Raw genomic sequence first — 27718 nt, 5'->3', positions numbered from 1 at the left:
CCTACAATTTAACTGCGTTTTTGTCCCTAATTACTCACCTTATCTTTGTTGTTAGTATTATGCTGACATTTCGTCTGATTCTGTTCATTCTTCGCCCTGATGGGGCGTAATGAGTCTGCCGTCCGAGGCACTTACAAGACTTAATCACTGCGAAATTAAAATACCGCTAATTTTACAGTAATTATGTGATATCTTCAAATAGATTAAAAGATAATCGAAACGTGGAACAAGAGCACGCTAGACAATATTACTCGTATTTTGCATGAGGTACTGTTATCACGAGACACCTAGTAGCTTTCCATTTGCAGCCACTTCAAAACGCGAGAATAAATGACGATTTTCTAAATGGCTGGAAATCGAAAGCAGATAAGTGAGTCGTGATAACGGTATCACATGCAAAATACGAGTAATATTGTCTAGCGTGCTCTTGTTCCACATTTCGATTATCTTTTAATCTATTTGAAGATATCACATAATTACTGTAAAATTAGCGGTATTTTAATTTCGCCGTGATGGAGCCTCTTAAACTTTTCACTTATACGACTGAAGGAATAAACAACTTAGACATTTCCTCCAGGAATAACTCAGCAACTCGTCACTCACTCAACTTCTCTGACTGTAAAATGGTTTACCCTGCAGAGTGAAGGAATATTGAGTATCTCAAGCAGTGTTAACAGGAGAACACTTAGGTGATTAGGTCTCCTGTGCTGCGTTTTCCTTAGTTTACCTTCAAGCTTAGCTTATTCGCTTTAGTTAATTGTTGTTTTTCATCAAAGAGAGTGTCTATTTCTAGTGACAATACTTGAGAGGAGTCACATCGATAAAAAATAACATTTTATCATTTATCGCTACAACTAATAGAACAAAGCTAAAAAAATGCAGTATTTCTTCTATATAGCTTATAGCAATGAAAACTTATACGAACTAATATTTTTAGCTTCTAACGAAGAATGTTTATTTGATACCGTTGTGACTTCCCTCAGGAGCCGTCATTGATTCCATTATGTCTGACGAACTGAAATCTACTTCGAAGTGTCCCTGTGGGCATTTCCAATATATTAACAATTTTCCCTCTTGCTTTTATACGTATACTTACGTATACAAATTTCAGCCTCCTAGCAGTTTAGTGCATTCTTATATATATGCACTAAGAAAGATAAGCATGCGAAATCCAGGGCAAATAAATCTTTAAACATGTTATGATGAAGACCATGGACGCATCTATGGGGGATCCAACGGGCAGGCGTGTACGAACCTCTCTCCAAAAAACTTCCTAACTCAACATAAATTTGTACAGTTTCTCAATAAAACATTACTTGTTTAACAGGAAAATAATTGATGTAGCAAGAAAATTTGATCTTACACTTCATCTGTACTCTTTCTCTTATAAAAACAATCTAGTTCTATCATTTTTCTTTTCTGAAAATATAGGTGGAAGTATTTTAAAATTTCTTATCGTCTTTTCGGATGCAGAATAATACCCGTTCAATAGTACCCTCATGTCCAAAATTATTGTCGCATGTCTATAAATATATTGTAGGATTATAATTTGATAACGAATTCGTCCGGTATTTATTATACTGTTAGTATGTGTATAATCGGCAAAGAGATGTATGTGGAAAATTTCATGTCAAAAGAGCAGTAAATAAGAACAATAAAATGAAAACAAAACTTTCTTGTCCATTTAGCAACATTTTGTTTCACTCACTCTAATTTTCGTATTTATAATTCTTTTCCTATGAAATTTACCACAAATATATAAATTTCCCGATTACACACATAGTATCAGTATTAAAAGTACCCTGCAAAATCATTATCAAATTATATTCTTACAAGAAGACAGCTATAGATATGCGACAATCATTTTGGACATGAGTGTACATAAACGTAGTGGCTTGTAGTATTTCCTTCCCCCAAAGCTTGTACCCTTCCCGCAACAAAATATTCTGAATACGCGCCTGATGAAGACAATACAACATTTGTTGGTATTGTAGGGTGGAATTGCTCAAATATTATTTCAAAGAAATGCTCATTCACTTACATTAGTGGTTCTCCACCGTTTCGAACCTAGCGCCTCCTAAGATGTGTGTGATTGCCCTGTACTCCGCCGTCATCTTAATCCAATCTACCCATGCGGACGGGAAACGTAAGACTTGGATGAAGCAGTCTAAGAACCAGAAAAAGGCTTTAATTCTTAAGATCAGGCCTGAAGAACATATATATACATTGAAAGGAAATTTTGTTACTATATTTTTGTCTTACATTAGCCACCATTTCTGTTGCATTTCTCTTATATATCTTTTGTGCGAGAGGTCCCGGCTTCGATTCCCGGTGGGGACAGGGTCGAAAAAATGTAACAGCTTTTTCCTGGCCAGCCATTTTCAGTGAGGTTTTTCCTTGGATTTCCTCATTCACACCAAGCAAATGCCGGGATAGTACCTAATATAATGTCACAAGCCGCTTCGTTTCTTCCTTTTCCATAGATAGTGTCTCGCCGAGGGACGTGATCCCTCATATATGTGACAGACTAAATGGCGATAGATGACGGCAGCCCAGATATCTAATTCCTAATCCTAATCTTACATTTCTTTACTCAAATGTCTCCTAAATAGTGTATCGCCCCCTTCCTAATCACTTAATTTTGTTTTAATGCTCCTTTTGGAAACAAGAACTCCCCATGGAGGGCGTTAAGGTGGATCACTAGGTGTTCTGAGTGCTATGCTACACACTGCTTGAATAGTGCGGCGTTGCCAGATAATGTCGAGTGTTTACTGATGTCAGATAATAAAGGAAATAATAATGGAATTCTGCGTGGATACTTACTCGAGAAATTAGTTGTCGACCCTTACCACAATTCACAGCTAAGTTCCGCTTCTCGAACTGCAACACTAGAATCCAGAAATTTTCTTCTTCTGACTACCACAGTAAACGTACAAATTTGGCAACAACGCATTATGGCGTTCTGCGCAAGTTTCTTCTCAAAATCTATTTCCTTAAATGTAACTTAATATTTAAATAAAATGTGAAACATAACACGAAAAATGATCAAATAATACATCTATTTCGTAATAAGATCGTTACTTTAAAATACTTTCCACACACAAATGATCATTTGATAAAACTGAGCACTTTCAGTAAGATCTAACCGCAAGCGCCATCTTGTGTTCTCATTCTAAAACGATTCGAATAACTTTCTTTTATTTGTTATCTTTTTCGATATCAGAAGACACAACCAAATGAATCAGTGTCTTGTGCTGTAGCTGAAACATAACTCTATCTTATAGTACAATATTTATAATATGTAACGTTTCATTGCGTAGTAGTTAAGGCAATGAGCTTTTAAATATGTACTGACTTCTGGGTGGTGATCCACCTTAACTCCTACGTTGAGAACCACTGACTTACATAAAGATTTATTTTTTTACAACAGAAACACGCGTAACTTATTCATAATTATTATAATGGGGCGAAACTACTAAATCATTGCTATTTGTTTTTCATTCATCTTTTTTTTTTTCATGAACAGACAGTCCTAAACTTACACAAATAGATTTTCCACGGCTCTTCTCGTAATCGAAATTTACGTAAATTTCCCAGGAGCAGCGCACTCTGCCATGTTTCGTAGAGTTTATGCGTTGGCAAATTAGCACATAGTTCATATCTCATTCACTAGATGGCTCTCAAAATAGAATTTAATACTACTTCTTACTTTAGATGTAAGTGCTCAGGGACGTCATTTGGGGATATAGAAGGAGGCATGGGCGTCTCTGGCGGAGGGACAGGGGACGCGTCCCACACAAATATTTTGAGTATGAGATAAATGGATCAGTGCTGAAAGTATTTAGATCTATATGGAAAAAGTAAAAACATAGGCAGAACAAATTAAAGTTATGTCTTCTTAAACATTAGGTTAATGTGATTAGAATGTCCGTCTGACGTGTGTCACTTTCAAAGGAGGATTTTTTTTTTTTTTTTTTTTTTTTTTTTTTTTTTAAAGTTACGGTTAGTCAAAGTAGTCTCGGTTGCAGGCACAGAATTTTGTCATTGCTTAACCAGCAACAATGAAAGTCTGTGACAAACATCTTGGCATTTCAGCTAAACGAATAAAACGCAAGCTCTGGCGCGACGTTGCCAAGTGGTAAAGGGGTGTAGCTATGGCTAAGCAAACTACAGCGCGATCAGGTGACAGGGGATGTGTACAAAATAACGTGGCAATACCACTGGCCTCTCATTTGCTAGCAGCTTTTAAAGGGAACTTGGAGCGCCGCCTTCAAATGCCAAGATGTTTGTCACGCCGTTTAGTTTCCATGACGAAAGGAAGACTGGAGAAGGGAAGAAAAGGATGTATAAAACGTTTATCTGCGAATTACGGGAAATCTACAGAGACAGGGGAATAAATATACAATAGAAGCGAAGGTGACAAGAAGAATTCTAAAAGACAGAGAAATATAATTATTATACTGTGTATGAGAGTAAATTTCTTGCGAATACTGTAGAAGGGCACCAAGGGACAACTACTATGACAATATAGAAACTAAAGATAGAAATGAATGTTTAACCCTTAACGGTTCACTATCTTTTCTGTCTGTTTCCGCCACTGCTTGCAAATCAATATATTCACAGACTACCTTAAGCGTAAAATTCACCAGAGTTGTCACCAAGAGGCAATAACTTCTCTGGATCGCGGAAAACATGTACACAAATAACCACAAGGAACAATACCTAAAAATAATAGTCTTCAAACGCAATAGGCAAGATCAAAACATGTGTAACCAAATGGTTACGAAAACTCGTTAAGGGTTAATGAGCGAATTGAGTTTGAGGAAGATGGAAAGAATACATTGAGGAGCCGGATGACACCAAGAATAAACTGTATATTTTAGACATTAAAATGGAAAACGAAGTAATCGAGGATGGTTTATTGAACTAGTTCAAAAAGATACAGCGAAATGAAGAACAAAAAGGTAGATAACATACCTTTTGATTCATTAAGAATACAGAAGAAGAATGGAAATTTTTAAAAAAATCGAAATTCGCAATGAAATCAAGTGTCATCGAAAGACTTCTTTCAGAGAGTTAAGATTTTGTTAGCTAAACAATCGAAATGTATGAGAAAAATAGAACTACACTGCTGCGAATGCGTTTAGGAACACTAAACAGGAACTCACCGATAGGAATGTCAAGGTGGAAAAATTACCTAAGAACCATGTTATATATAAACTTTTTTTTTTCTTTCGGCAAGTAATCTACCAGTGATGGAAGAAAATTATGATGAATTGTGCTGCTAAAGGTAGAAAGATCGGATGCCATTAGTTAACTAGATTCCAGTTTCGACTCATAGTTTTGACGTAACTTTAGTTGGGGTCTACTAGAATTCTAGTCGTCACCACTTCCCTCCCCCCCACAATTTTAGGATGCCAGAGACGCCCATGAAAGAAGGCTCAATTGCTTCCCTAACTTTGAATAATACTTATTATATACGTATATTTTAATCAGATCTATACCAATACACTAATAAAAAAGTGTAAACTCTTACGTCAGTGGAGAATTTGGACCCAACCCGAAGCAAGATCTGAAATGACGCTGTTGTGAGTACCGTTCGCAAATTTTACTTATGTCGGAAATTATTTACGTAGGTATGAATTTAAGGGGGCACTATAGTCTAGGGGGCGCCCTTCCCGCTGGTCTAGTGGCTAGCGCGTGCACCTTTGGTGTACAGGGTCCCGGGTTCGATTCTCAGTGAGAGACCCTTTGGAATTTTAACTGTCCTCGTGTTTTTGTCCCTATCGTTCTAGGGTACTAGTAAAGCGAGTAAAATCAAGTAGAATTTAGTAACAAGTAGATAAGCAAATTAATGAGGTATGTTCGGTGAAGCAGTTAACTTTTAAATAAAAACGTTGTTAGAGCATTGGACTCACGTCCACGTGGTTCGATTCCCGGCCGGTGCTTCCCAATTTTCGGCGTCCACTCAGCGTTGTGAAGCAAACTGGGGAGTCACGTGAATGAAAGCACTAGGTCTAGAAAGCTCCCGATTCACCGGTTATTGTACAGGACGACGCAGCTTGTCCACGCTGCGCCACGTGCTTGTCGGTAGGCTTGGACGTAATTCAGCCGATCGCTGACAGATGGCGTTGGAGCAGGCTTAGGCCCACAATTGAGCTGTTATGCCAAGTTATTTGGTTTGGTTTAGGTATGAATTTTACGTAAGTCGGGGACTGTCTGTATTACTAGAGAATAATTAAAACTCAATGCGAATCATTTATCTATTTTCGTCGGTGAAGTACCGCAAAAACAACAAAAATGAAAATACCCTTCATCGTGCAAGATCTTCACAATTTCATCGCTGGATGTCCAGCAAATAATGCTTCCTGCAAGCCCAAATTAGTTTTCTACACAACTGACAATCGACCATCACAAGCAGAAAGTATCTCAGAGACTCATATACGTAAAGCTAAACTCGAACTTCTCATTCAGATTTAATGAGATACTATAAGTCTTACTCGGGATTAGTATTGAAAGTGTTAAAAAAGTTGCTTACTTCATAACAATGTTGTCCAACCAAAATTAAAGTGTAGTTAATTGTTTGTTTTTGTTGAAGTTTGGTGTTCCTTTTCAGTTTGGTGTCCGTAAACCTGCCCCACCCAAACGGGTACTAATTTTAAAACATATGCTAAATAGTTAGTGCCCAATTAGTGCTGATGACCTGTAATGTTAAAAAAAAAACATTATGCTGTTACACAAACGTGAAAAAAAATGTGAGTGGGTCTAGGTTCACGCAAGCCCCACTCACTCAACGGATTGAGATGAAACCCATACACGAAGTTAGTGTTAAATTAGTGCTGATGATACCGCATAGAAAGAAAATTAGTACTATTTATTTCATCATAAAAACAGATCAATTGTTTTCTTTGATGGTGCCGCCATTAGACATTCTCGATTATATTTTAGCCTTCTGATAATAGCATAATTTTCTTTCTATGCATTATTGTCAACACTAATTTAACACTAACTTCGTGTATGGATTTTATCTCAAGCTATTTGGTGGGTAGGGTTAGCGTAAACCTAGCCCCACCCCCAATCTTTTTTTTTTCTGATGTTTGTGTAACAGCATATTTTTATTTAACATTATAGGTCGTCAGCACTAATTTGGCACTAACTCTTGGCATATATTTTAAAATTAGTGCGGGTATGGGTGGGGCCAGGTTCACGGACAAGGATGTTGCGATTGAGTTAAAGAATTCAGTTTCTTAGGTTTTAAAGTGAACGTTTTATGTCTGGCAGTGGCGAAAAACTGAAGAGAAATTCCAGCACTTGTCTCTTTATCTAAAACTACATAAAATTTGATCATGAATATTTCACGAATTATTCCAAGTAGCAAGTTGCAATTTTACATAAATCTTTCCAAGACCAGTAAAAAAAATAAAAGGAACTGTTCAATTTTACAGATATCTAGTTTCTTTTCTTGTTTATTCTAAATTTCACAACAGTACAGTATGGCTCGTTACTTCTCGTACCGACGACATGAAATAAACTGTCTTCCCCTCTCCCTTGCTTTCTCTCTTTTATGAAGTTCAACAAAGCTCAAGAAATCTTCATAGCTTTACGCATATTTATATCTTTCTTTCTTTCTTTCTTTCTTCTGACTCTCCTGACTCACAGGGTTTATTTTGACTCACTCGCTCATTAAGCAATGTAATAACCATTTTTTCAACACGAAAGTCGATATGAGACGAGACCTTCTGTTTAAACTAAAATAAGATCCAGACCATTACTCCATTTTCCTTCTTTTTTTAAAAAATCACCTTGGAGATCGAACTCCGAACAAGTAGAAGAACGGAGATAAAACCTATTCCTGCGACACCGAGTCCATCTCAGAGGTTCTTAAAACAGTTTTACGTTATTTCTTGCCTTTGTGTGTGTGTGTGTGTGATAGCTATCGACAGACAGGCGGAAGGATGGACATAGCCCTACGCTAAGCATAATTTGGAAGCCTAAAACGAAACAATTCGTTCAGTCATTTTATCCAAATCGAAAACTTATCTCTGTCTTAGAGGATCTAGCCAGGGGCGGCTCTGAAATGTAGTCACAAAAGCACGTGTCTTTGCAATTAACACCAATAAATAAAAAATCAATTATGGGTGTTTATTCCTCTGCATAATGAAGAATGACCGAACAAAAATTTTAATTATTTTAATAAGGTGTCACGTGTTTTGGCTTGGCTCTTTCTAGCGTCCATTCACATAACAGAGCAGATCTTTAAACGTCTGCCCTTGCATACAATGTCGTCAATCACATTTTTTTCCGTGACGAAACTTTTCTCGTTCCTAACTCCTCGCAGCAGACGGAAGAGAAAGAAATACAGCAGAGCCTCTCAACTCTGTGTTGGGCGCAATCCACAGGATGAAGGTGACAGCGATTTTCTGCTTCACAAAAGAAGGAGAAGAAGAAGAAGACAGATATGTACCTTATTTGGAGGATGAGAGGAACTTCACAGTACATTTGTGTGCTTCGTGACACTTGCACACAAATCATTATGTAGGAAGAATTAAAATGCATTCTCAATCCACTTTAGAATTGCGGAATTTAATTGGTCCAGATGAATGCTTTTTTCTTTCTTTCTTTTTCTTTCTTTTTTTGTAGGTATTTAAGAAAGAACTTTTCTTCAGTGTCATGTCTGACGATTATGACGTGTTGGCTAAAGCAGACGGTGATGAAGAGAATGAATGAAATAATGGAATGAAGAAAGTGGGAGAAAACAGGAGAACCCGAGAAAAATCACTCAGACTGTGTTTGTCCACCACACAGTACCCTTGACCCGAACTGGGATCGAACCATGAGGCCCCACGCACCTGCATTTAAGAAACGAATGAATGTTCTTGAACTACATTTGAAGTTGATTAATATCTAAAATGTTACTGAGGACGGAGGCGTGCAAAGTCACAGACAAATAAGTAAGTGTTGTGCTTGTAATTCAAATAAATAAGCAATACACATCGATAAGCAGTCAGTTGTCAAATCATGTAGAGTAGATTTAAGGCAGGGAAGACTCAGAGGAATTCGCAAATTCGGTTCTCGTTACACTTGTAAAACTTCACGCATAGACCCTATTTTGGAGTTTCCCGGTGGATATGTGATTAGCAAAGGCGTATTCGAGATGGGATAAGAGGGTTCGATTCCTGGTAGAAGCATCTGTGATTCAGAATCTTACGTTAAACAGTCGGTCTACTTCCTGGTGCTGAAAATTAATGGTCGAATGAGTTAGTGATTTACTTTAGAAACGACCGAAGTCGAATGCATAGTTGAACTTCAATGGATAATGAAAATATTATCCTGTCCATGTTTAACCAATTATAAATATTATAAATATACAAGCTAGTTACATTTTCGCCATCACTTATTTTTCCGCTTTAAATTACACTGTTTAGTTATGTATGCTAATAGATACGTAATCGAATTATTTTTACGAAATCGATTGAGAAGCTCAAAGGAAAGAAATAGATTGAGCACCTTGGAAATATCAATCCTTTTTCATTTTTTGAATAACTTAAATTCTTTTTTCTGAGGGAGCCGCGATGACTCAGTTGTAGAGCGTTCACCTCTGGTGCATAGGGTCCTTGATTTGATCCCAGCTTACGCCAAGTGAGCCTTGTGGTAGACAAACACTGTGTGCGTCTGTTTTCTCCCGTTTCCTCCTTTCTTCACTCAATTATTTCATTCATTTCTCATCATCATCGCCTTGTTTAGCCATAAACGTGTGACGTAAAACTTAAAAAATTCATTTTCATTTTCAATGTTCTCAGTAAAATGTATAAAATTAAATTCAGTAATTCTAAAAGTAAGACATATGCTGGATGTACAGTATGATTAGGCAATGGCAAATTCTTTGTTATTTTTCCTCTAATATTTAAGCATCGCATCAGAATTTAAAAAATGTCTTCAAATTAATAAATGAATAGACGCCCCAAAGCCAGGAGAGGAGGGTATATAGTCTGTTTCTTCCGTCACTGCCTATATCTTTCGTACTGTAGAACTCTGGAGCTGTCACTGTGCGTTTACATACGGTTCACGTTTTCTCTCTCTCTCTCTCTCTCACACTCACTCACTCACTTTTCCTCACGGCAACAGTGTAGTTTCTATGGATACTCTATTGCATCTGGAACTTTTCTTTACTGCCAGACGAAAATCTATAACTTTTTATCAACGTCCATTATGTTCCAGACGCTGTCTGTGAAATTAATCGCTCGTTTGAATTCCTTAGTCCTTCTCGGATTACTCGTAATGACAAAACTTGTTCTGCAAAGTTTTCTAATAACCAAGGCTTAAATAAATTCCATTTCATGGTTGGCCTGAGCTCGTATACGCTCAGAGTCTGTAAGTGAACGAAACCAAAGAGAAAATTTATCAAATGGCTATGAGGTGACAAACAGATTACTAATTATTTTATAAATTATATGTTTTAAGCCCGATATAATAGATATTAACTAAAAATTTTGATAACGTAGGTATTTTGTTTCAAGGAGCTTTGTTGTATATTGCTTTGGTCTATTGATAAAGAAAAAAACTCCTCAGATTATTAATTCTTAGTGCGTAAGCCATTGACTAGAGTTCTCACTTCTTAGTCAAGAGCAGGGGCGTCATTGGGGGAGAGTAGAAAGGCAAGTGCTTCTCCCTTAAGTTTGGGAAACACATAATCTTTAATGTACGAGGGACGATCCGAAAGTTTAATCATTTTTTTTTCACACGAAACTTTATTGCCAAACACAAATACACCAGACATAATGAACTATACACCTCGTACTATTTTTCGACATAGTCATCACCAACATTGAGACATTTGCAGTAGCGTACAATCTATTTGAAGAAACTACTCTGGTAAAACTCGGTGCCCTGCGATGCAAGGAATTGTCGCACAGCCTACTCCATCTCTGTATTGTTGTGGAAGTGACGTCCCGAGAGTGGAGCTTTCAATGGGGGGGGGGACAGGTGAAAGTCCGATGGGTCAAGACCGGAGCTGTAGGCAGGCTGATCCAATCTCTCCCATCCGAAGCGATGAATCTAATCTTGTGTGAGCCTTGCTGTATGTGGTTTTTGCGTTGTCGTCCAAGAGCACAACACCTTCACTCAAGAGTCCTGGTCAGGCCCGTATCCAAGATGGTCAAGAGGGGCCTGGCCCCCTTAATTTTTGCTGCCCCTAAAATTTTCACGGTAGGCTGACAATTGAACTATAATATGGTTGGATCGCCCCCCCCCCCTACATTTTTGGGCTGGCTACCAGCCTGGTCCTGGTCTCTTTCGTCGAATGGCAAACCTGAGTTTGGTGAGGGTGTCGCAGTAGCGTCTCGCATTGATGGTTTTTTCATGAAGGAAATCAACGAGAATTAAACCTTTCGCGTTCCAGAACACTGTGACCATAACCTTTTACGCAGAGGATGGAATTTCGAATTTTTTTCCTCACCGGTGAACTGGGATGCTTCCACGTCATTGGAGCGGCCTTGGTTTCTGAAGTAAAGTGATGCACCCATGTTTTTATCCCTGTGATGATTCTGAACAGGAACTAATTTTCCTCTCGCTCGTATCACATCAAGTTATCGAGGCTGATTCCCAACCTTCGGCGCTCTGCGCATATATCATTTCACCTCCTCTAATGCTCCTTCTATCGTTGAACCAACAACCATGGGCGCCCGAAAGAGAGGGCAGGATGGAGCCCGCCTTCCTTCCTCTGGCTCACGAAAATGTATACGTAATATAGCAAACCACGTATATTAAATACCAGAAACACCAGATGTAACATAGCAACCATGGAGATGGGCCCCCTCTAGAAAATTTTCTTCAGGCGCCCCTGCCTATAACAAGTGTGGTTTGGTTTCTTATGACAATTGTTTGTTTCAGCTGGTGTACCATCTTCTCGTTCAAAACCAATGACAAAACGAAACTTACTTTCGGAACGTTCTTCCTACGTAGTAATATCTAATGAAAAATGAGAAACTTTTATGTCGGTGGACAATTATGCCCCTCACGCTGGCATAATCTGAAATGATGCTACTGGTCAAGAGGTCCTGGATTCGAGACTGGCCAATCTAAATCCATATTTCAATATTTTCATCGCTTCCACCAGATGATTGAGGGCTGGTTCCCTTAAATACAAAGTCTTTTCGACTTTGTTTCATTTTCTTTTGTTACTGTAATCGTTGATGATGGTTGCTAATAATTTCGATTTAAATTTTGTCTCTCAGGCTTTATCTGGAAGAAGCTTATCTATTAAATAAATAAAATGGTAAGAGGAAAAGGTATTTGTAAATATATACAACTCGTATGCATTTCTTAAAGTACTAAATGGATACACAAGCTCGATATTTCAACAAATATCCTGAATCACGCATCGAAAAGATACAGAAATGGTACTTACATCTGTGACCACAGTGGTTGCGTATTCTGAGTAATTGAAATTCCATCCATATCTGCAAGGAATGAGGGGCGCTTTTTCGCCTTCCACCGCCCGTGTCCAGTTGATCAGCGCTTCACTCTCCGTCGGCAACGAAGAATAATTTCGGTCGTACATGCTGCAGTGGCTGAAGCCTCCTTGTGGAGATAGTGGGATACTGCAACAATAAATATACGTAAAGTCTTTTTTTTTTTTTTTTTAAAGTATTCGAAAAGCACGAAAATTCATAGTTTAAAAACTAATAAATCAACACTTATTCTAAAATACCGAAAGCTACACTGTATATACGAAGTGTGTCCAGAAAGTTAGTACCCTTTTGAAAAAATGCTAAAACAGGTTTTATTAAGCCAAATTTATTTTTCCATAAAAGAGCACACTTTAAACTACTTTCCGACAATGTTGAAACACTTGTCAGAGCTGCTGACCAATTTGTCCAAACCTTCCTCAAAGAAACATCCCGCCAGTAAATACAACCATAACTCCACAGTGTTTTGTTTTGTTTTGTTTTGCGTCGTCATCATGTTTAAAGCGCTTACAGCCGAGCACACCTTTTAGGTGCAGCAACAACTGGTAATCAGACGGCCCGAAATCGAGGCTGTAAGGCACGGGCTCAAACTGTTCCCAACCGAACTGTCTTGTTAACGTTTGGGTGGCACCTGCAACAGCCACGGACAACTACAAGCGTACTAGCGTCAGTCAGTGTTGTCAGATTCAGAATAACAGACTTCCCGCTCAAAGCCCTGAAATTTCCAGATCGGTTGCAAAATTTCCCGCCAAGAAAACATTTCAATGAATAATTAATTAATCAATTAATCATTTTAATCATAAAAGATTAATTAATTAATCATTATATTAATAACTTCAAATTGAAATCAAATAACTATGAGCAATCAGTCAGAAGTACATCTTTTCCTGCGGGAAGTTTATTAGAACATATAGGGTCATCCCTCTATTTTCTATCTGTAGTTCATTTGGTATAGAGAGAAATATACATATTAGAGAAAGACAGAGAGTGAGTGAGTAAGTGTGTGAGTGTGTGGGGGGTGTACTACTTCCAAGTATTATATCCTTCCCTTCTTCCCCTCACTTCACCCTAACATTCGATGAATTACTGACCACAACAAATTGCCATAAACCCTCCAACCCTTCTTTCTTCTCGCAGAAAATGAATATTGGCGCGATTAACAGTCAGTTCCAATTGGTTCGGTTTATAAACCTCTCTTCTCTTGCTGTTCTAGTTCTTTTGACCTTCAAAAACGCTTCGAATCCATGTATTACTCCAAGTACAAAAGGATGAAGACAAGGAGAGATAAAGAGAAAACATGCAAAGGAAGAAATGTTGACAGAATTTCCTATTTTCAACCAGAATTTCCCGCATTCTCATCAATGTTAAGAATTTCCCGTTTCTCGGAAAATTTCCCGCCATCTGACAACACTGGCGTCAGTGGAGAAGCAATGTAACAGTGAAACGAGCGCGTATGCGCAGATCGCCTACACTAGCGCTGGGGTGGTGTTTAAACGAAACGGTGCGTATTTACCGGCAACTGGCAGGAGGATATTTCATTGAGGAAGGTTTGGACAAATTAGTCACCTGCTCTGACAAGTGTTCGAACAGTTCGGTTCGGTCTTCGTAACTTCAGTTGACTTCCTCACTTCCGATTATTTTCTTAATACTCAAGAAATATCAAGTAAGATATTGCAATAGAACATTGTTTGTAAGTGGAGGCAATGAAATGGAGTAGGCGCGGCGAAACTGTGAGGTATGGCTTCATCATTTTGAAGTACGGGCACTTTCTCTGGTATAATATCGTTCTTTAGTTCTACATGAATAAAGATTGAAACTGGAAATAGTAGTAGGTTTCCACCACTTCCGATTTTAGTACATAAAAAAGGCAAGACATACAGCCTATTGTTTCGAAGCCATTTCTCGCTATTTTTTGACCGTTTTTACTCATTAAAGACAATATTGGAACTAGAACTATCTTCCACTTCCGGTTTTAGTATAGAAGAACAGAAGTGGAGACGGAACCTATTCTTGGAACGCTGAAAAAGTTATTAGAGATCACTTCTCGATACGTATTATCGTTTTCGCTCTATTATGATCGGCATTTAAACCAGAAATGAGTGATTTCTAAAACTTTGTGTATACAGAGTGTTTCAAAACAACACCGACAACGTTTGGGAAGTGATTCCTGACACCAAGATAAGACAAAAAGTATAGACCAACCTGGGTGAACAAATGCTTCCGCTCGGAGTTATAGGCTGCCAAAAACATGAAAAAAACGAACTTTAAAGGTCTATAGCTCCAAAACTATGGGACCTACCGTAGTTGGGTCAAGACTTCAATTAGGAACTTCTATGTGTCCTATTAAAAAATCCATGTTTCAGAAGCCTAAGGTACTTACATAAAAATTTTTATAGTGGGAGTTTGGCTAAGGGCATATTCACCAACTACCTCTATAAAAATTGTTGTAGAAGTACCTTAGGATTCTGAAACATGGATATTTGGATAGGGCACGTACTAATTCCTCAGTAAAGTCTTGACCACGGTAGGTCCCATAGTTTTGGAGCTATTGTCCTTTAAACTTCATTTTTTCATGTTTTCGACAGCCTATAACTCCGAAAGGAAGCATTTGTACACCCAGGTTGGTTTATACTTTATCTTGGTGTCAGGAATCACCTCCCAAACGTTGTCGGTGTTGTTTTGAAACACCCTGTATATAGGGTTAAGAGGGGAAATGGAAGCTATTCTTGGGACATTGGACCCATATCGAAAAACCATTTTATTACCGTGTTTGCTTTGTCCTTGTTGATATTCCGATGGACATAGCTATTCTATAAAACTTTAGGGGCCTTATGCAGAGTCGTTTTTAACATCGTATTAAGAGATTGACTAGCACGTAAGTGAAGTTGACAACGATTTATATCGAAAGAGGCCAGCCACAACTTCTCCGCAGGGCATTGACAGAAATCTAGGTAAGACATATCTCTTCTTGCTTAAATAGATTTCAGCAATTGTGTTTGGACAACCCTGCAGAGAAGTCGTGGGTGGCTGGTTCTATTCGATATAAATCATTGTTCGTTTCATTTACTTATTTCTTTATACGGAAGGTAGCATCACTCTTTAGTTAAGCTCTTAATATAACGCTAAAAACGACACTGCATAAAGTCCTAGAAGTTTAACAATAGTCACCTTAATGGACATGCAAATAGACAATGAATGATCATTATTTTATTAACAACTGTGTATTTTTTGTGTTTCGCAAGATTGTAATTTTAACGTTAGTCTAATGTAGAGCTAGCAGATGTTTGGACAATCCGTAATTTACATAATCTATTCCCTCAAAAATCTCTGTTCAGAACTCAAAGGGCCTTATTCGGAGTCTTTCTTGTTTTTGATTAGCGGCATACTAAGGATTTCACTACTGTATGGTTCAAGCGTTAGTCAAGCTCTTAGTATTATTATTCAACAGAACAAAACTACCGTTAAATATGATTATAAGCTTAGTAATACTTCTATTAGTAGACCTAATATAGTTAAAGATCTAGGTGTTACATTTGACCCGAAATTAACTTTCATTCAACACATCGAGAACATTACTCATGAGGCGTTTAAATTATTCACAATTAGGATTCACAATTAGAAATGGTAAGGACTTCAGAAATATTGCAACAATTTTGAAGATGTATTAGGCCTGCTCATATGCACGCTCTAAGCTGGAATATGCTGTTGTAATTTGGAAGCTTTGCAACGAATATATCACCAACAAATTGAAAAGGTTCAATCAAAATTTCTAAGATATTTGATATACAAAATAACTAGAATTTATCTCTCACTTGAAAACCATAGTGCACTGATAGATAATTTTAATATTTACTCATTAGAACAAAGGCGTAATATTGTCGATCTGGTATTCCTCAAAAAAAAAAAAAAAAAAAAAAAAAAAAGTTCAAAATGAATTCGATTGTTCAAACTTTACATCTTCATTATATTTCCATGTTCCTTCAGTTACCAGTACAACTAATAATACAGGCCATTTTTATTGCCAAAAGGCTAGGACCGACATAATGCTGAATCACCAATCTGGAGAGTATGTTCTTTCTATAACAAATTATGTCAGAAACATGGTGAAATTCATCATGTACATTGTGTAATGTCGTGTAAAGCAGTAAAAAACTGTTGTAAAAATTAGTAAAAATTAGTAAAAATTAATTATAATATTTCAACACTATAATTGGGTATATTCCTGTTGTATTGATAAATAAGTAAGTATGACGCAAGTCTGCGTCTACGACTGAACAAAGTTCTAAATGTCCTGGGGCTTCATTCCATATCAACCTTTGCAAAAGTTGCGATGCGCAACGCAACGCAGAATTTCTAAAAAAATTAGTTATAATAGCTATGCCTATTATCGCAGAATTTTGCGTTACTTAGCGCAAACCGTTACAGAATGAGCCCCTGTTTTTCTTTTAAAACAAATTAATATCGTTCGTGCATTTTTTTTAAATGTCACTCATCTGTTCAATTAATAGAAATAATCTACTTTCTGACACTGAGCGAATGTTGGCCGATTATTGAATTAACCCTGCAGAAAGCAAATTGATAACTGTGGCTATATGTATATTGTAAATTTTCATAATTGTCTGGGATTTTTAGTCTGAAAATCTGTGACATCTACTCTAATGTACTCCAGGCTTTTGTTCTACCGTAGTATGTGTTATTCATATTTAATGATAAAACTGTCAAGCGACTCATGTCATACAAGGAAAGAGCCTCGTAACATACAAAACCACAAGGGAGCAATATATCTTTGTTGTTTATTTCATTCATTATCAGAGAGTTGCTGCTCAGTTGTACGTAACAGGAAAATCTGTTCCAGAACTCCATTATCCATTTCACCTCCTCTCTCCGTGCACTTAAAGGAATTACAGTCTGTTGCTCTGCAGGAGTAAAATTACGAAAGCAACAAAGGTCGCAACAAGCTCTTCATCACAATGAAACTTCTCTAAAAATTTCCTCCGAGGGATGATTTTTCTCCGATCCTCTACCGTCAAGGCATAAACTTCATTTCCTCTTAACTACTATGGTCAGCATTTCCTAAAATGTTTTCAGGGCATAAAATTAAGGAAATGTTAAGTCTCACAAATCATACAAACATTATTTTTAAGGAATTATGTTCAGTAAAACTCTTTATGCAATATTTACCATGTTTGTTACTGTGTGTGTGTGTGTCCAAGAAACAAAATCTCTCGAGATCTACTTAATGGACTACCACAAATTTTGACCACACTGGTAAAAATCCGTTCTCCGGACAGCGGTATATTGTACAAATATACGGAATCCTCTTGCTTACTACAGAAATCAGTATGGAGCATACGTTATCCGTATGCTACATAGGCACTGCCCTTAAATGTTACATCATGCCGTTGCAGGATGTCTGATATCGAACAGTCTTCCCTATATTACATATGTATATGTATGTTACCTTCGTCAGCTATATGTTATATACGTTCATTTGTATGTTAGATCCTGGCCGCCTATTTTGTTTCATACGGAAAGTATGTACAGATGGAACACTTATACACAAAGTATAAAACATGCGTTTTCAGTTATACGTTTGCTGTACGTTAAGTCCAAAAACTACAGGCTTTACAAATGTAACATACGATTTTACGTACGCCACATACATTTTTTCTCAGTGCAGGGTGAAGAGGGACAAAAGTTAGGAATTCAAGTTCGTAGACGGATATTTAAATTGGAAGTAGTACAAATGGATCACTTTCGGTTTTAGCGTTGATCAGTATAGAGTTAAACTGTGATAGATAGCGAGAAGTGTTTTTTTTCTCTTTGCAATCAATTAATCGTCTTAAGAATCTGTACCAGTGGTCGCCAAACTTATGAAGTTTCTGAGCTACCTTACTGTTTTAAAATCCTACTATGAGCTACCAACCAAAAGAACTACCAACTTTAAAAAAAAGTCTTATAGGCTTTTGTTTATTGTCTATACACTTACATTTCTAGTAAATATGAAATCATATTACCCAAGTTAGCAAATGTCTAATATACAAACGAAAAACAACGTTTAGCAAATGTCTAATATACACACAAAAAACATAACGTTTAGCAAATGTCTAATATACACACGAAAAACATAACGTTTAGCAAATGTCTAATATACACACGAAAAACATAACGTTTAGCAAATGTCTAATATACACACGAAAAGCATAACGTTTAGCAAATGTCTAATATACACACAAAAAACATAACATTTAGCAAATGTCTAATATACACACGAAAAACATAACGTTTAGCAAATGTCTAATATACACACGAAAAACATAACGTTTAGCAAATGTCTAATATACACACGAAAAACACAACGTTGAGCAAATGTCTAATATACACACGAAAATCATAACGTTTAGCAAATATCTAATATATACACGAGAAACATAACATGCACAACTCCCCGCGTATACAATCAACTGTGAGATGAGGCTGACAATGGTAGTTGCGCGGGAAAAACAAGGAGTTGTTGTCGTCAGCCTCCTATCGTTAGTGTCAGCTCAGTTAGGAGAAATCAAGATTAGCCAACCGGAGCGTTAACGCGAACTACCGAAAATGTTCCTGCGAGCTGCTAGTAGCTTGCAATCGACGGTTTGGCGATCACTGCTCTATATTCTAATCCCTCTATTAAAAGAAGAACTGATATAAAATCTTATTCATTCTCAGTTGCAATATTGAGAAAATCACGCCAATGCAAACGAAACACTCTTACTTGTTGAAAAATGTAATTTATTTATTATCATAAGATGGGCGGGGCAGAGAAGGTAACGCCAGTGATATATTCAATGAATTTAAAAAGTTCATTACTAAATTCTGTATGTCTCAGTGTGTGTTTGTGTCTCTGTTATTTGTGAATTTTTCGATTTTGAGCCTTCCATTCGATGGAGCATCAAAAACTATCTAAAAGAAGTGATGAAATTTTTCGCGTCACTTTTACCTTTCCCGAGATATTGGTAAGAAAAATAAAATCCGATTTCGGGATATTTGAGAAGCCATATCTCGGGAACCATAAGTCATAGAGAGATGGTATCGGTGTTTATCAATATCAATATTGATTCAATACCAATACCAGTTACTAATTGAATACAGGCCCGTATCCAGAAGGGTCTAGGGGGATCAGGCCCCCTTAAATTTTTACTGGCCCCCTCTAAAATTTTCACGGCTTGCAAATGAACCATAATATGGGATGAACTAATACTTTTGTATCGCCCTCCCCCTACATTTTCGGGCCGGCTACGGGCCTCATTGAATAATTATTGCGTCATTAGTTATTGATCTATTGAGTTTAATGAATAAATTTAATGTACAATTTCATATAAATTTCGAAAAAAAAAAATCTTTTTAAGTTCATTCTAGCAATGCTCTTCGAGCATTTTTAACTTGTTTTTCTGTTCTTTCTCTCTTTTCTTTCCTTTTTCTTCCTTTCTTTTTGTCTTTAATTTATTCTTCTTGTAGATGATTTCAAGATTGTTTGAATCCATACGAAATATCATATGATGACGGATCATGTAATGTTGAAGGAAGTGCAGATAACATAACACAAAGAGATCATGTTATTTGCGACAAAGGTGTAAATCTGCTACTCAGAGCGGTTTGCGATAGTGAGAACCTTGTTAGTGAAAACAAAGGAATGTTGTGGTGAAAGCAAATACAATAGAGCAATGGCTGCTTCTCGAATTTATTTTGTCAGTCCGCATTAGTCAGTGGTAAGCTGTGGTCTTTCACATGGAGCCATGTAATCAAGGAAAGTTTCTCCCGATGTATCTGTTAACTTCAGATTTAAAAAAAAAAAAAAAAAAAAACTAAATTACTTTCGGTTAACTGTAGGGCCTAAATGAAGAATATCTTGACCTGAACAGAAGAGCTACAAAATTATTTGGGACATCAACGTATTTGTGTAAAACAATTTATTCTACTATCTGTGCAATTAATACATAATTATTATTATTTTTTTTTTTTAGAGGGTAGTGGTTGGAGCTAACACTTTATTTCTATATACGGAAGTATGAGGGCATCTTATTATGGGTGGAACAAACTTTATTTTTGGGAAATTTGAATAAACATTAGTTGTATATAATCTGCCACTAGAGGGTTTCGCCCTCTCTCTTGGCCTGGGGTTTGAGATCATCAATTATTCTTTATTCATATTATGGTCGGTCAAGGAGCTGTGAAAGAAATATTTATTTTATTCATTAACAAAAACAAAATACAAAGATTATATCAAAAGAGATTAATTTTATATATCAATATCATAAACAAAACGAAATATGAAAACAAAATGTTATTAAACAAAACAATATTAAACAAAGCATGAAACTAGCAAACAAAGGTGCGAGTGCAGAAAAATAACATAAGTGCAAAAAAAGTGATAATAGAAGTAAAGCAGAATAAAATTTTGTGAAATGTATAGAAACATAATTACATGCTGATGACGCTTTAGATCTTCCAGTTTCAACATTGGCTCCACGAATTGAAAAGATTTTCACAAGTAAACAGTAGCAGTTTCATTGGCACCATAAATAATCGTATTACCTTTCAAAGGAAATAAATTAAACACAGTTCTTATGTGAATGTAATACATAGTATGTCAGAAAAGTAACGGAACTTTTTTTTCTTGACAGATAATCACTAGCCCCATCTATTGAAGCAACATATCATCGGAAACCTGGATATCTGCTCAATAAAACGAGCCCACAATCATGAGAACCGATTAACGGAGTGTCTAGTTATAGCAAGAAAAATGAGTGTATCTGGTGTCATCTCGTCACAAAAACACGATGGAGCAAAGAGCCAATATTAAATTTTGTTTACACAAACATTGGAGATGATCAAACAAGGTGGTGGTGGTGGTGATGAGTGCTTATCTCGTACACGTGTGTTCGAGTAGTATACGCAATTCTGGGATGGTCGTGAGTTCTTTGAAGATACGTCAAAGCCAGGCAGACCAAAAAACAAAAATTGCGATAAGTTGGTGAAGAAATTGTTTGAAATGATCGCACACGTTACGAATTCGACTGTAAGATGGGTAGCGGAGGAATTAAATACGGCGAAAGGCATGATTCACGAGATTTTGACAAAGGATTTCAAGAAACGGAAAGTCTGTGCTCGATTTGTTCCGCAGCATCATGTCAAAGAACCGTCGCAGTTCGTGACATTTCGGCTAAAAAACAAATCTGTATGCTTCCATACCCTCCGGTGTGCTCTGATTTATTGCCGTGTGACTATTTTCTATTCCCAAAATTAAAATTGGCCATGAAAGGAAGATTTTTATGACAATATTATACACGTCCAGTCTTCCATGACGAGGGCCATTGAGACGAGTCTAAAAAATTACATTAAAAACTCTATGCTAGCATTGGTTGAACGTGCCAAGCGGTGTATTGGTGCGGAAGAGATATATTTTGAATCAAAGAAACTACACTCTGAAAAATACCTATTTCCTTTTGTTTAATTTTAAAAGTCCCGTTATTTTTCCGACATGTTGTGTATATAGTATAGTTGTGACTAGATGTAAAAATTGAGTATCTCATGAACCCCTCAAGCTAGGAAGATGAAAGTGTTTGTACAAATTCCTCACTAAAAATAAGCGATAACATGTCCCAGCATTTTGGAAACTTCCCGTTTTAAGGGGAGAAGGGAGCATTTTCTATATTATTTTGGGCACATTGAAAACAACATCGTCTCTTGTTTGTGATCACCTCACGGGCTGAAGGATTTTGTAACATACTTAATAATAGTGGTGGGCACAAAAACCGGTTTTTCGGTTTTAAGAAAAACCGAAAACGGTTTTTGAAAATTTTCAAAAACCGGTTCGGTTTTCTCCGAAACCGGTTATCGGTTTTCTTCAAAACCGATTCCGTTTTTTCAAAATTTGTTCTATTTCTGACCAGAATGGTGTTTCGTTGTTCTCTGGAAACTGAATCCATTTCCACAGAAATAGTTTTATGTGTTTTCGAAAAGTTTTCACCGAAACCAGTTTCGGTGAAAAACCGAACCGGTTTTGAATAAAACCGAAATGTCGGGTTTTCGGGTTTCGGTTTTTATAGAAACCGGTTTTGCCCATCCCTACTTAATACCTAGTATGATTCAATAGCGTATCCTAAGGAGGCGAAGGTATCAAACTTTTAGACAGATATAAAGTACCTCGAGCACTTTCAAGTTAGTAACCATGAAATTCTGTAAATAAATCCTTCATTAGACATAAATGGACACGTGACCCAGCATTTCCAAAATGCAAATCTTAAGGAGGAAAGGGGGGATGTTTCTATGATTATTTTTGTCATATTGAAATTACGTTGTCTGTTGTGTGTGATCGCATAACGGAAAAACGGCTGAACTCTTTGAAATGAATTCTAGAACCATAGTACATATCAAGAGTTAGATTTTCCTCATACTACTTTCATAAAATAGTATACTTTAAAAGCGTAACGGATTCAAAATGTATACTAAAAATATAATATTATAGGACTAGCTCGAGAGAGTAATGCTCCCGGAAGTACGAACGAAATACGCGTTTCTGATTGGTTGGCGTTATCCATTTCTTGTCACGTAGCATTCATATAGCAGAAATCATAAATTCACTGTTGTTGATTCTGGTGGCCGAGCTTGCTAGCGCTACGTGCAAGTATGGGAAGTCGCTTTTGGCATGGGTTCAAACCCGGAGCAAGGAAAGTTCTTTTTAAATTTTCATAACTCTTTTTTCATTAAAATAAGGTGAAAATAATACTCAAAAAATATTTACTTACTTTTGTGCAGATAAGTAGTACTAGAGTAGTAGTAGTAGGAGGAGGAGGAGGAGGAATAGCAGTAGTAGTAGTAGCAGCAGTAGAAACGGGTTAGAAACCCCGCAGGGCTCGTTTTGTTCCACCTTGACCTCCATGATATAAATTTTGTAATCAACTTAAAACAGCTGGCTAGGATAGCGCGTAAAACAGCTGGCTAGAGTAACGCGCGAAAAAACGTACCTCCGGGACTATTACTCTTCCAAGCGGATCGTAATATCATAGGTTTATATCCTTGCACATGCATTAAAATGCGTGTTCTAAGGGATGAAAGCGGGTTTAAGTAGTTCCCGCAAATGTATTCGACCTTGCAGGAAACTGGCATTTTGGTGGTAGTTACCTAAAAAATTCAATCATGAAAGATTTAGTCATGTCTGGACGTAAGTTTATATAAAACTATTTAACATCACTTCCTCATTTGTGAAGATCTGTATGTGACTTTTGGGATTGTAAAAGAGTTCTTTAGGTGGATTTCATGCCAAAAGGTATTATGATCAACGCGAACCGTTATTGTGAAACTCTAAGAAAACTACGGCGAGCTATCCAAACCAGGAGGCGAAGAATGCTTTCTGGAGGAATTGTGCTTTATCAGAACGATGCCTCCCCTCACAATGTTGCTTCAACTCAAGAATTGTTGGATAAATTCGGATTGGAAATTTTTGATCATCCACCCTATAGTCTGGACCTTGCTCCGAGCGCTTTCCACCTTTTCCTTAAGCTGAAAGAGTTTCTGGACAATAAACGTTTTGGAAGTGATGAAGAATTGGAGAATGCAGTGACCACCTAGCTTAAGGGTCTTCACTACAGCGAAATTAAACTATAGCTAATTTTAGAGTTTTTCTGTAATATCTTCAAAACAAATAAAAAAATATTCGAAAAACAGAAATATAATGAACTAGACAATACGATTTTGAATATAATACCTTTATCACAACTCATCTATCTGCTTTCGATTTGCAACTGTAGATAGATTTAGCATTTTTTGCGGGTTCTGTAAATAGCGGCATACCAAAAGCAGATAGGTGAATTGTGGTAAAGGTATCGCATGCAAAATCGTATTGTCTAGTTCACTATGTTTCTGCTTTTGGAATATTTTTATTTGCTTTGAAGATAATACAGAAAAATTATAAAATTAGCGGTAGTTTAATTTCGCTGTACTGAAGACCCTTAATGAACTGACTGCAGAAGAGTATAGTTAACATGGGAATTCTGAAACTTGTGAACAGATACGACAAATGATTAAATGAATGTGATGAATATGTAGAGAAGTAAAGGAAACTTCACGTAGATAACAGAATTGTTTCTTCCAATAAAAGTTGTGTTTTCATATTGTATAGCTAAACGGTCCTAATTATCTGGATGACCCTCGCACTTTATAACGATAAACTTTAAAATCGAAACTGAGAAAGATTTCGATATCTGACACTTCCGGTTTGTATACAGGGTTAAGAGACAAGGTGGAATTTATTCTTCGAAGCTTAATCGATACAAAAAGAAAAAAATGGCACCTTCTCGTTATGCCATAGCGTTTGCTCTATGCTGATGAATTTTTAAACGGAAAGTGTTGTGGATTTTTTTTTTTTTCACTTGTGGCTTCAATAGAGAGTTAACAATGGGCATGAAATGCAATCTTGCGGTGTTTACTCGAAAGCAGAAAACCACTTCTATTGTGCTGCCAAAATGTCTTGAGCCGTTGCAAAAATGCGAACTAAAGCTCACACCCTCACACATCCACGCGTTGAGCCAATAAGGGTTCAGCTGTTGCTAAGCGAGAGAAAGCGAGTGGAATTCTTTCAGCCGATAGCAGCGCTTGCAACGAAAGACTAGAGATCAAGTCAATGTGGTATATTTATAGCTATGTATTACAGTAAAGTCCCTAAAACTCGGCAGTCCGTATAATTCGGCTACACCCTGGCAGGGCGAAAAAAAAACCGCGCGCTAGTTACTTTTCATTATATACAGCTTTATATATTCATAAAGCATTTTTCTGAGGCCTGTCTTATCAGGTAAATCACTGTACAGTGTGTATTCATCAATTGTCATTTTCATGTATAATAAACGCTCTATGCCTTCATAAAGTACGTACCGGTGTTTTTTCTTTGTTTAAAGGTAATTGGGCAGTTTATTCTCTGTTGTATTCTCAAGCAATCAATACATAAAAGCACAGTACTGTATTTTCTGAAGAAACACTCGTACTTATTCTTTTTTTTTTTAACACTAGTCCCAATAACCCGGCATTTTCACAATCTCGGCCACCCTTCTGTCCACATTAGGCCGAGTTTTTGGAACTCCACTGTACCATTTGTTTGCTCTATAGTGATCAACGTAAAAACTGAAAATAGCTCATTCCTTCGACTTTCGGTTTGTGTATCATCTCTACCAACAAACTTGGTTCCTTACATTTGACCATCTACATCATCCTGCTTAAATTTGGTGATGATGCATCAAGTAGTTCTGAAGACTTTTTGTCTGCCAGACGAACGGATAGGACATATATATACAGGGTGTTTCAAAACAACACCGACAACGTTTGGGAGGTGATTTCTGACACCAAGATAAGACGAAAATTATAGGCCAACCTGGGTGCACAAATGCTTCCTTTTGGAGTTATAGGCTGCCGAAAACATGAAAAAAATGAACTTTAAAGGTCCATATCTCCAAAACTATGGGACCTACCGTAGTCGGTTCAAGACTTTATTTAGGAACTAGTATGTCCCCTATTTAAATATCTAGGTTTCAGAATTCTACGGTACTTCCACAACAATTTTTATAGAAGCAGTTGGTGAGTGCTTGAAATTATATGTTCATAGCCAAACTGCCTTTATGAACATTGTTATGTGAGTGCCTTAGGATTCTGAAACATATATTTTTGGGTAGTGCACATATAATTTTCTAAGTAGAGTCCTGACCCTTATCTGGCATGTTTACTGATGCCAGATAATAAAGGAACTAATCATGGAATTCTGCTTGGTTACTTACTGGAGAAATTAGTTTCCGACCTTATCGCAATTCACAGCTAACTTAGGCTTCTCGAGTTGCAACGCTAGAATCCAGGAATTTTCTGATTGTAACTACCACAGTAAACGTACAAATTTGGCAACAACGCATTGTGGCGTTCTGCGCAAGTTTCTTCTCAAAATCTATTTCCTTAAATGTAAATTAATAGGTAAATAAAATGTGAAACATAACATGAATAATGGTCAAACAATATATCTATTTCATAATAAGACCGTTACTTTAAAATACTTTACACATACAAATGAACATTTCGTAAAACTGAGCACTTCTAGTGAGATCTAATAGCAAATGCCATCTTGTGTGCTCGTTGTAAAACGAATCAAATATTTTCTTTTATTTGTTACATTTTTTCGATATCAGAAGACACACTAAAATGAATCAATTTCTTGTGTTGTAGCTGAACGTTGTTCGAAGTGGAAAAAAGGCAGAGGCAGTATTTTTATTATGATTTTGACTCAACATACCGGCTCTTTAAATATTGTCTTGATCACTGAAAAACCTGAGAAGGTATGTCCTCATTACTGAAAAACCAGAGGTGGTATGGCATACCACCGCGTACTGCCTCACTTCGACCACTGGTTGAAACATAACTCTATCTTATAGTACAATATTTATAGTACGTAACATTTCATTGCGCAGAAGTTAAGGGATTGAGCTAATATATATATTGACTTCTGGGTGGTGATCCACCTTAAGTTTTTAGACTTGCAAACTATGCTATGAGTAAATATTAAAAATCTTAAAGAGCAGTTATGTCCTTCCGTCTGTTGATAGGAATCAGAGCAAAAACCGTAATTGATATCAAGAAGCGGTTTTTCTCAAATCGATTCAACATCTCAAAAACAACTTCTGTTTCAGCCATTAATCTGTATTCAAACCATTTCCGATTTCAACGTTCATCACCATACAACAAAAACTATAACCGATAGCCCAGAAATCTAATTCCTAATCCTAATCCTAGTGACGGCCTAACACGGCCATAGATGCTGAAAGCCCAGAAATCTAATTCCTAATCCTAATTCTAGTGACGGGCTAACATGGCCCTAGATGCCGAAAGCCCAGAAATCTAATTTCTAATCCCTTACCCTAACAAGTGTGTCGCGATACACCGGTTGGGAAGGATTGAGTTAGGACATCCATGTTAAAATAATTTGAATTATTTAGCGAACACTGTCGTTGAAATATGTGTGTCTGTGTGTGTGTTTAAAACTCGTTTACACTGAATGTCAATTAGTTGATGCTTACCTCTGTTTACGTTTGGCATTAATCTGTCTTCAATACTCTTCTTCCTGTGGCGATGGAGATTAACCTGTATTTCTACACGCGAATATATAACCCATAGAAAGAGAACAGTTGCAAATCATTTCGTTATTTAACCGCAGGAAATGGAGACAGATATTGGATTTT

General features: G+C 36.9%; 1 protein-coding gene across 1 annotated transcript in view; it reads right to left on the bottom strand.

Annotated features, from left to right (window-relative positions):
• LOC145675955 (beta-alanine transporter-like) overlaps nt 1–27718 on the bottom strand; it is a 385199-nt gene that overhangs the window by 333089 nt on the left and 24392 nt on the right. Inside the window, exon 2 of the mRNA XM_081746772.1 lies at nt 12407–12599. Within this exon, the coding sequence (XP_081602898.1) occupies nt 12407–12599 (193 nt within the window). The remainder of the gene's footprint in view (nt 1–12406; nt 12600–27718) is intronic.

The sequence above is a fragment of the Thermobia domestica genome, chromosome 18 (genome assembly GCF_964235325.1).
Source record: "Thermobia domestica chromosome 18, izTheDome1.hap1.1, whole genome shotgun sequence".
Lineage (NCBI taxonomy): Eukaryota > Metazoa > Arthropoda > Insecta > Zygentoma > Lepismatidae > Thermobia > Thermobia domestica.
This window is presented reverse-complemented; position numbering and strand designations above follow the sequence as displayed.